Genomic DNA, 10,401 nt, shown 5'->3' with positions numbered 1-10,401 from the left:
AGTTGTTTTTTTTCCTTTTGCGCACAAAAATTATGCTCGTAGCTTCGTAAAATTACGGTTGAACCACTGATGTCACATGGATTATTTTACGGATCTCCTTGCTACGTTTCTGGACTTGGGAACATTTCAGTTGTGTTGCTGTCTATGCAGCTCTCAGATTCCATCAAAAATATCTTAAGTTGTGTTCCGAAGATGAACGAAGGTCTTACGGGTTTGAAGCGACATGAGGGTGAGTAATTAATGACAGAATTTTCATCTTTGGGTGAACTATCCCTTGAAGTTACACTGGCCCCAGATAGTAGCTACTAAGACAGTTTGGCATACTTTTATATTTTATTATTTACTGCAAAGACATTCATGTTTTTAAGAAATATAGTGTAAGCATAAGCACACAAAAAAAGATTAAATTTTAAATGTTAAATCTTTAGACAGATTCCCATTCAGACAATGTATCAATAGTAGTTTTTTTGGTGTTTCTTACACCTGTGAGGATGCATTATTAAAGAGATTCTATTGTTGTCCCTAATTCTGCCTCTGTTTCTTTCCGTCGCAGCTCTTCTCCATAGTGGTGTTTGCTACCATCCTTTCTGAAGGCTACATGAATGAAGAACATGTAGACGTCACTAAATGCATGTTCAATCAGAATGACAGTGCTTGCAGCTATGGAATTGGTATTGGAATTTTAGCTTTCCTGGCCTGTGTTGTCTTTATTGTGCTGGATGCCTACTTCCCACAGATAAGCAATGCCAACGACAGAAAATACATCGTCTTGGGTGATCTTGGTTTCTCTGGTAAGAATTATTATTGTTATTTTTTTAATGATTTTCTGGAATGACGTGGGGTTGAGTAAATGATGACAGAATTTTCACTTTTGGGAGAACAAACCCTTTATGTTTCTCTCCGTTTTTCTATTTTGCGCACAAAAAGTATTCTCGTAGCTTTGTATAATTGCGGATGAACCACTGATGTCACATGGATTATTTTACGGATCTCCTTGCTACGTTTCTGGACTTGGGAACATTTCAGTTGTGTTGCTGTCTATGCAGCTCTCAGATTCCATCAAAAATATCTTAAGTTGTGTTCCGAAGATGAACGAAGGTCTTACGGGTTTGAAGCGACATGAGGGTGAGTAATTAATGACAGAATTTTCATCTTTGGGTGAACTATCCCTTGAAGTTACACTGGCCCCAGATAGTAGCTACTAAGACAGTTTGGCATACTTTTATATTTTATTATTTACTGCAAAGACATTCATGTTTTTAAGAAATATAGTGTAAGCATAAGCACACAAAAAAAGATTAAATTTTAAATGTTAAATCTTTAGACAGATTCCCATTCAGACAATGTATCAATAGTAGTTTTTTTGGTGTTTCTTACACCTGTGAGGATGCATTATTAAAGAGATTCTATTGTTGTCCCTAATTCTGCCTCTGTTTCTTTCCGTCGCAGCTCTTCTCCATAGTGGTGTTTGCTACCATCCTTTCTGAAGGCTACATGAATGAAGAACATGTAGACGTCACTAAATGCATGTTCAATCAGCATGTCAGTGCTTGCAGCTATGGAATTGGTATTGGAATTTTAGCTTTCCTGGCCTGTGTTGTCTTTATTGTGCTGGATGCCTACTTCCCACAGATAAGCAATGCCAACGACAGAAAATACATCGTCTTCGGTGATCTTGGTTTCTCTGGTAAGAATTATTATTGTTATTTTTTTTTATGATTTTCTGGAATGACGTGGGGTTGAGTAAATGATGACAGAATTTTCACTTTTGGGAGAACAAACCCTTTATGTTTCTCTCCGTTTTTCTAATCAGGTGTGTGGACGTTCCTGTGGTTTGTGTGTTTCTGCTTCCTAGCCAATCAGTGGTCTCACACTACTCAAACAGCTGTAATAGCTGATGCAGCTCGAGCTGTGGTGACCTTTTCCTTCTTCTCCACTGCCACCTGGGTGAGCACATCTCACTTTATTAGACTTCCTGTTGCTGTCTGATGGTCTCCTTGTCTATTTGATAAACTGAAACAAGTATCACCCTTTTTCTCAAGGCCATGCTTACTGTGTTTGCATTTCGACGATACCGCCAAGGAATGGACGAGGTTGGCCTAGGCTACAATGATCCAGCCGGCGACCATACTTCCCCATACCCTTCCGCGTATGCTGGTGCTCCAGAGGGTTACCAGCAGTCCCCATTCACCGCCAGTTCTGCGGGACAGGGAGGCTATCAGCCTCCCGCGTACTGAGGGTGAAGGCATTTTAACACTTCTGAGAGGCTCATCTGTGTGAACTGTGTTTCATATGCTCCACTTTTTTCCTTTTCCATAAGAGTTTAAATTGTGTCCAGGGATTTGGTGTGCTTCGCTAGTGTGTATTTTCGTGTTTGGAAAAAGCTATTTATTTTGATTTCGTTTTGATGCAAATTCTAAACCCTAAGTGTAAAAGATCTTTGCACTTCTGCAGAATTATCTTGCTAGTTTTTTTTCTTCTTCTCCAAATTAGTTTCTTTAAAACAGATTCAACACCAACTGCAGTTTTTACATTTGTGAAATAGATGGAATTTGCTTTATTCCATGTCTTGAATGCACAATCACATAATGTATGAAAATCTACAGAACTGACGTGCCTTAACGGTAGAGTCATTTCCATACATAACCGAAATCTAAACAAAATTCCTCATATGCAGATAATAGAAAGTGAACAGACTCTGTGCCAAATACATTACCACAACTGAGTAATTTCTTAAAAGCACTGCTTTGCCATATATCACATTTGTTGAAAAGTATGCACTAAATCTATTGCCAAATGGCTTTATTTACTGCTAACTTCAGTCCTGAGTCTAGAATAGATAACTGTTGAATAGTTAGATTGAGGTTGTGAGATAGGAATTGAAACAAGTAAACTACTGTAAATGTGCTTTAATTTAATTTTTGACAGACAATGGGCTTTGTGTGGATACTACGCCTTATTTTTGTAAACTTTAAGCACCTGAGTATTGAAGTATTAAACAATCATATAATGTAATATTGTTGACGACTTCTAGCAGTTTACCTTTAAAATGCTCTTTTATGTCAGGCCAAATTCACTGCAAGATTTCTACCTCTTACTATTGAAATTGTGCCTTATTTTGAAAGTAATATCTAGGAATTGACATTAGTTCCAAGGAATTTCTATACATGTATTTCTGCATTGACTATTTTAGACCACTTTTACTGTTTTCTTCATTTCCCTCAAATGAATAAAAGAAAAACTAGAATAAATAATCATCTAAGTTGGCCACTAAATTTAAACTTTTTTTCAATATGGTTGTTTTGTTGAAGGTAGAGAAATTTCCTTTACACAGTCCTGTTATAGCACATAATCATTGTGTCTTTCTGTTAATTTACTTTGCAACTGTATTTGTAACAGCAGGTATTGCAACATTCTCGTTTTTGTAAGGAAATGCTGCACAATAAACACTTGATTTTTTCCAATGTGAACTGATATCAAAGTCTTGTTGTATCCCGTTTGAAATCTAAAGATTAGGGGGTAGTTTGGCAAAAATTTTAAATATTAAATTTTATTTTTTATTTTTTACTCACCCTCTGCTCTATGTATGACTCTCTTTCTACTGCAAAACAAACACACACAAAAGATAATTTTGAAAAAAATAAAGAAATAAAAGATAAAGATGTCTCAAGTTTCAAAATTCAAAGAGAGTCAGTGGGGTACAGTGTTCTCAAAATTCTTGTTTGTATGTTCTGCAGAAGAGAGAGTCAGTCATGTTTGTAACACCGTTAGGGTGAATAAATTACAGTTTTTATTTTTGGGTGAACTATTCCTGTCAAAAAAATCTAATCATTGCACAGCCTGGTGTACAACCTCTTAAAGGGTTAGTTCACCCAAAAATGAAAATTAGCCCATATATTACTCACCCTCAAGTCATCCTAGGTGTATATGACTTTCTTCTTTCAGACGAATCCAGTCGGAGTTATATTATAAATTGTCTTTGATCTTTCAAGCTGTTTAATGCCACTCAGCGGGTGTTGCATGCATCAGTCCAAAAGCACTTAATTAAAATGCGCCCATCCATAAAAAAAAAGTGTCTCACACGGCTCCGGGAGGTGAACAAAGGCCTTCTGTAGCGAATCGATGCGTTTTTGTAAGAAAAATATCCATATTCAAAACGTAATAATCACTTTAATGTAGCTTGCGCTCACTGTTGTAAAGGGAAGCAGTTCCGGGCGGATGACGTATGAGGTCAGCTTTGCTCATCTAACTTCGACTGGATTCGTCTGAAAGAAGAAAGTCATATACACCTAGGATGACTTGAGGGTGAGTAATTTATGGGCTAATTTTTATTTTTGGGTGAACTAACCCTTTAACATTGTAGTCTACTTTCTTAATTTAGATGTAATTTTTATTGTAGCCTCTATTTAAAGGTTTGTAACACCGCTGTGTTTAAAGTACTTGTGATTTTTTTTAATCAATAATGTAGGTCACTGGTGCTGATACCTGGATGAATATAATTTCTGTCATGTTCCGTTTCCGTCTGTGTGTTATTGCAAGTCCAGTATATTGTGCTGAGTAGTGGTCAGATAATATCTCAGAGTCTGCAGGATCTTGTGTAACTGTTACAAAAGTACAACGTATTGCATGGCTGTATAATTACTTAAAAACATGTATCTTATGAATTATTGTTTTTTTATGTTAAGCCCAAAGCTTTACATCAAAGACAGAATGAATTAATTTAAGCTAATATGCATATATCACAAACTCAAATTGTTCTAGATAAGTATATTTTACGTTTAGATTATTAGATCAAGGGTTTGCTGGTTTGCATGTAACTATATTATTGTGGGTGCAACAACAACAACAAAAAATCTCCTGAGAAATATATTGCAACCATTGAAATAAATAGCCTATCTATTATAATAGCCATGCTCTTCATAGGTTATGGTCTTGCTTTTCGTAAATTCATAACTATAAATTCATGTAAACAGCCTATAGTGCATTCTGTATACATTTTAAATCAAATTAGTATTAGCGTATACATGATTGAGTATTATGGTAATATGAAACTTTTTATTACACTCCTGTCACCTTTTTTATTAGTAATTTTTTCATTGATTGCATTTTTTATATATATATTATAACCCTGTAACGTGTTTCTTGCATGCTGTAAAATGCAATGTTTTCATTGCTGTCGTAGTTACAAAAAAAAAAAATGTATGCGTAAAATGTACGCGTGTATGAGCGGATAGGTCTGGTTCGCTGGGCACTGAGCACACCCCCGATTGCGGAAGTGGATGGGATGCGCAGAGCTGCCTGAATGGATCCGTGAGGAATGAGAGTTCACAAGCCGCGGTTTGATCATCAACAGCCCGGATTCATTTTGAGCCTTGTCTTCCACCCTACTGTAAGTATAGTACACTTTAGAAATACTTGCAGCTAGAGAACACTGTACTGGGTTCATGCAGAAATTCACTGGCTCTCTAGACATGTCACTGTTAGGTGGGCCAAGCAAATACGACTTTTTGAAATAAAATGTATATTAATTAAAATTAAAGAAATACCTTCGCACACACAAAAAAGTAGTTTAATAGCACATAGTTTGTGTGCGATCTTTTCATAACCGAATATCTAAGATAGTTACAAATGTTGATGTTAATGCAAGAGATGAACTCTTGTGAAATATACTGTATAACCCAAGTTTTTGACCGAACACACGGAGAAGTAGAATTATTTATAATTATAATATCTTTGGGTAACAAATACTAGATTGAATAGGTAGAAAGAAGCGCTGTCCAATTGGTCCAGCGGTAAATGTTTACATCACGTGACTAAAGATTAGTTAGTTCACGAGGCCTAAGGAATTTCTTATTATTGAATCCATAAATAGATAGCTCTTGGTACACATCCTAGTCCTTGTAATTATTTGTGGAATATTCACTGGTCTGTATAGAGATCAATTGGAATATTATACTCTACTGAATAATCCAGGGATTGTTTACATTTATTACAATTAGAACTTTGTTAAAAACGTTTTTTAAAAAATGGTAATAAATCAAACGCATGCCATCTGGTTCAGAATTAATTGACTAAGTTAAATTTGCTCCTTAAATAAACTGATATTTACGGACAAAGGCCAACCTGATAGAGACAGTCACAGTGGTTCAGGGATCAAATAATGGGAAACAAAATGCATTACAAATACATATTTTGCAAATTTGTTGAAGCCATAACTTCTTTGTGATCATCAGAATCAGAAGATGCAAGATCAGTCATTGCCAAAGGTTTACAAATGTCCTAAACTGCTTGTAGTGTATAAAACTTGCCCGTTATTAAACAAGAATTGATGACATTCCTGTGTTATTAAAAGCTGTAATTGTAACTACAGTGTGCCACAAAGTTGCAAATATTTTTTTTAATACAACTCAACTTCTATATTTAGTTTTTTAAGTATTGATTTTATTAATGAGTATTATGAAAGGGGAAGTAGCAACATTTGTAGTTGGCATTTATTGGTGAATATGTTTCACTTAATAAGCTGTACACATTATTTCTATTATTTTAGTATTTTTAATACAAAGAATCCTTACTACTCTAATCATGTGTATTTGATTGCACATCAGAGTAATGTTGTATTTTATTTCAGTAAAATGGGAATGTGAATATTAGAATTGTCTAGTTTTTTTATGGAACAAAGGTTTTCACACAAGTGTACAGTCAAAAGGGCAACAGATGTTTTGCAAAACTGTTAAAGTCTAATGTGATGCATAATAATAATAATATTAAAGGGGTCATATGATGCGATTTCAAGTTTTCCTTTCTCTTTGGAGTGTTACAAGCTGTTCGTGAATAGATAAGATCCCTGAAGTTGGGAAGACTAAAGTCTCAAACCCAAAGAGATATTCTTAAGACTCGTCCACGCCCTCCTAAAACGGCTCGTTCTAACACGCCCCACATGTCTACGTCACGATGTGGAAAGATTTGCATAACGCCCAACGCACTGGATAGCTGGCCAATCAGAGCACACCTCGCTTTTCAGAACGATGAGCTTTGTTAAAATCGACGCGTTTCAGAAAGGCAGGGCATAGAGGAGAAACAATAATGTACAGTATGTGGAAAATAATGTGTTTTTTGAACCTTAAACCGCATAACACCAAATACACAAAATAATGTTATTTTTAGCAACATCATATGACCCCTTTAATAATAATAAGTGCATACTCTTCCTGAATACACATGTACCACTCCTTTTGTTGGCTGGGTTGAATGAACTGTTCAGATTAAGAGAATGTGGAGTGTGGAAATTCATATCACATCAATCAAAATGCAATCAAAGAAATTGGAAGCCATTTCCTCAGTTCCATTGTTGGTGTAGTTGCTGCATTTTGCCTTTGGAGAGTACAGTGAAGTGGCAACATACATTTTAATGTTCATTTTAATTTGCCTTCTTTTATTTGTAGATCATTTGTAGGCAGGCAGGGGCCACTTAAAATTCATCTTAACCTACTTTCAGTATTTTTCATTCAGTCATTTTCACCATGTCATGTATCACTGCAATCTTTAGAAGTAAGCTATAACAATTTCAACTCAAATGAATGTTTCATCATGTTTCATTTATTTGACAAATAATTTTGTATAGTACTGTGATAATAATATAAGCAACAGCGGACACTTGGATAGTTTATTTCGAGACAGGGGTAGCTGCAGGTCAGAATAATGGGCGTGCAAAAGGTGGCGTGCCAAAAGGTGAATGCTACAACAGAAATTAACCCCTAACCCTAACCAATTAGAAAGACCTTTATCCACGCCCCCTACCTTTCGGCAAGCCCTAATCTTTTGCCACGCCCACTGCTCCAGCCCGCAGTTATCTCTACTTGTTTATTTCATACTACGTGAACATGACTGAAATTAATTAATTTTCATTACCTGTATCTCTTTTTTTTTTGTTTTTGTTTTTGGCTCTAATGAATATGTGAAGCTCCAGTCTCTGCATGTATTCTCGCTTTGAGTAATTTCCTATGGCACAATGAATTACTTTTTTCCTTTACTGCTACCCACAGGACAAACTGCGCATTGCACCCAAAATTGTTTGGTGTGATACGATTCCAAATTTATGTCAAGCTGCCTTTCCACTATCTCCGACAAATGACAAGCGATAGAACGGAAGTCATTAATTTCCAATGGAGAGTAGTGCAGGAGCTGCGTGGAGTTCCGATTATATGCGTATGTGGAAATTTCGGATCTGTTTTGAGCTTCGGATCCATTAAAATATTTGAACTTCTGCCAAAGCCACTAGAAGGCAAGCCTGCAACCTTTAGCCAAAAAAGCGTAACGGCTAAAGCTAATGCTTCCGGTTTGCCAGTACGTGGCAAAGGAGACCAGAGGCCGTTTTGTTTGAATGGATGTCAATGGAAGAGAGGCTTCACTACACTGAATAAACAGCTTTTTAGAGGAAGCAGCTTATAATTTAATGAATCGACAGCCTATCAGCTAATCGCCAACGTTTTACACTAAGAAATACTTTTGGATTGAACTATTTTTAGAGTTTACACCGAAAAAATGGCGTTTTATAAGAGAAGTCACTGACTTTTTGCGACAGGTGGGCTACAGCTTACGGCATTTCTCATTCATTCCTATGGTGTCCGTAAACGGCAATTGAGTGTTGCACTACAATGACTGAAATTCAGTGACGTCAAGGCTGTGATGTGATTGGTTATTAAGGCACACATGATCAAGTTGACAGTTACGCTTTCTCCAATAGTAAGTAATACAGACCCTCTCATCTCCCAATAGTAAGACAATCTTTGCTTCTGCGGCTAGACCGTATGCGACCGCCCGACCAGATGTGATGTATTCTAATCAAAACTATGAGCGCAAGAATTCAGAATTACCAATATTTTTACACTTTAACGTTATTCTGTAAACACTATTTCTGTAAAATGGCGTTTAGAATAATTATGGCAGAAATAATTATTTTATAATTATTAAATCATTATGTACGTTGATTAGCCCCATAAACCTACTATGTTTTTATTTTGGGGGTCATTTGTTTTGTGTGGATATATTCATACATTAATTTTACCATGGTGAATAAGCCTAGGGTAATGGTTGCTTCACGACCAGTTTGAAAGTTCTGTGCGACTGCCACAAGGGGGAGAAATGCGAAAATCGTATCCAAATGTCAGAGACAGTGGAAAGGCAGCTTCAGAAATTCCTCCGACCGTTCGATTGCCAGTCGGGAGAGGTTAATCGTTTATTGTTTCACCCTGTACACTGCACAACAAACGACGCATGACGAAGCTGGAATTCGGCCCGATTCAAAAAAGAGTCGCACAAGTCAGAATTTGCCTCAAAATCTGTCAAAAATCGCACAGTGTTTGTGCAATTTTGAGCCGATTTTTGAGTTGTACGTCTCTGTTTGGACAGAAGTGATGGAGGCTACACCGTTCCGGGTTCGGAGCGTCCCACGTGTTAAAATTACAACAATATGGCCAGATAGGATACTGTCAGTGGTGCTCACAGGCTGGATGGACAGCCCAAACCTCATTAAGTCATTTTTAGCTGACGGAGCATATGAAGGGGTGATTTTATACCATTTACACCATTTATACCATTAAACAGTCTTTCCTTCATCCATGTAGATTCAGAAATGGTTGTGTTTTAGGCTTTCAGCTGTGTTAAATATTAACATTTCAGATAAACAAATCATTAACAAACTAAATTCCACAGGTATTGTTTTTTAGGGTATGTATGTTATGGTTCAGTACAGAGTCTTACAGTTGGAGTAACACACTTATAAATAAGACCAGGGCTGCTGCTGATTTTTTTTGGTTTGTTTGTTTAACGTGAGAATTGTGCTAATCCTTTTAAACTGGTTAACTGCTTTCACATCATTGCTGTAATATCCAGCCGTACCTGTTTTCACCCTGTATATCTTCCGTCCGTTTACCAAGCCACTCCTTCCCTCCACGTCAACATTATTCATTTCCTACACAAAGTGTTGCTGTGGCATCAGTGTATCCTGTCATAGCTGGAGAAGCTGGTAAGTGTCTGGTGTCTTGGGTCTAACTAAATAGTCGTGTCTTAGGTAGGACAAGAGTGATCTAAAACTTGTAATTTTTGTTATTGATGTAAGCATCTAATGCAACCTAATCTTTTTTTTTTATCATTTAAGTGTAGAAATATTAGTTATTTGATAATCTACTTGATTATATTTCTTGTTTGCAAACTTAAGAAGAGGAGTCATGCTGGAGAGATGAAAATTGTTGTCTGTAAATTTGTAACCTTTGCCCCTGTTTGTCTCAATGAAGGATTGACAGTTAAATTAAATGATAGAGAAACAAGGTCGTTAAACGGGTTTGTCACCAATGCAGAAAGGGGTTAAAATTGGTGACTTTTTTTTTTTTTTTTTTAACTTTC

At 36.4% G+C, this 10,401-nt stretch overlaps 2 protein-coding genes across 2 annotated transcripts in view; both read left to right on the top strand.

Annotated features, from left to right (window-relative positions):
* LOC107717491 (synaptogyrin-2-like) overlaps positions 1 to 3,467 on the top strand; it is a 4,415-nt gene extending 948 nt beyond the window's left edge. The window contains exons 2-4 of the mRNA XM_016524256.1: positions 554 to 791; positions 1,814 to 1,947; positions 2,043 to 3,467. Of these exons, the coding sequence (XP_016379742.1) occupies positions 554 to 791; positions 1,814 to 1,947; positions 2,043 to 2,237 (567 nt within the window). The 3' untranslated portion in view covers positions 2,238 to 3,467. The remainder of the gene's footprint in view (positions 1 to 553; positions 792 to 1,813; positions 1,948 to 2,042) is intronic.
* Positions 3,468 to 5,268: 1,801 nt separating this feature from the next.
* The window catches only part of LOC107717471 (soluble calcium-activated nucleotidase 1-like), a 7,090-nt gene continuing 1,957 nt past the window's right edge, over positions 5,269 to 10,401 (top strand). Inside the window, exon 1 of the mRNA XM_016524234.1 lies at positions 5,269 to 5,389. The gene's annotated coding sequence lies outside the window, so the exon portion shown is untranslated. The remainder of the gene's footprint in view (positions 5,390 to 10,401) is intronic.

This window comes from Sinocyclocheilus rhinocerous, unplaced genomic scaffold (assembly GCF_001515625.1).
Source record: "Sinocyclocheilus rhinocerous isolate Xijiao unplaced genomic scaffold, SAMN03320098_v1.1 scaffold393, whole genome shotgun sequence".
Taxonomy (NCBI): Eukaryota; Metazoa; Chordata; class Actinopteri; order Cypriniformes; family Cyprinidae; genus Sinocyclocheilus; species Sinocyclocheilus rhinocerous.
The sequence above is the reverse complement of the archived record's forward strand: the minus strand, read 5'-3'. Positions and strand labels throughout refer to the sequence as shown.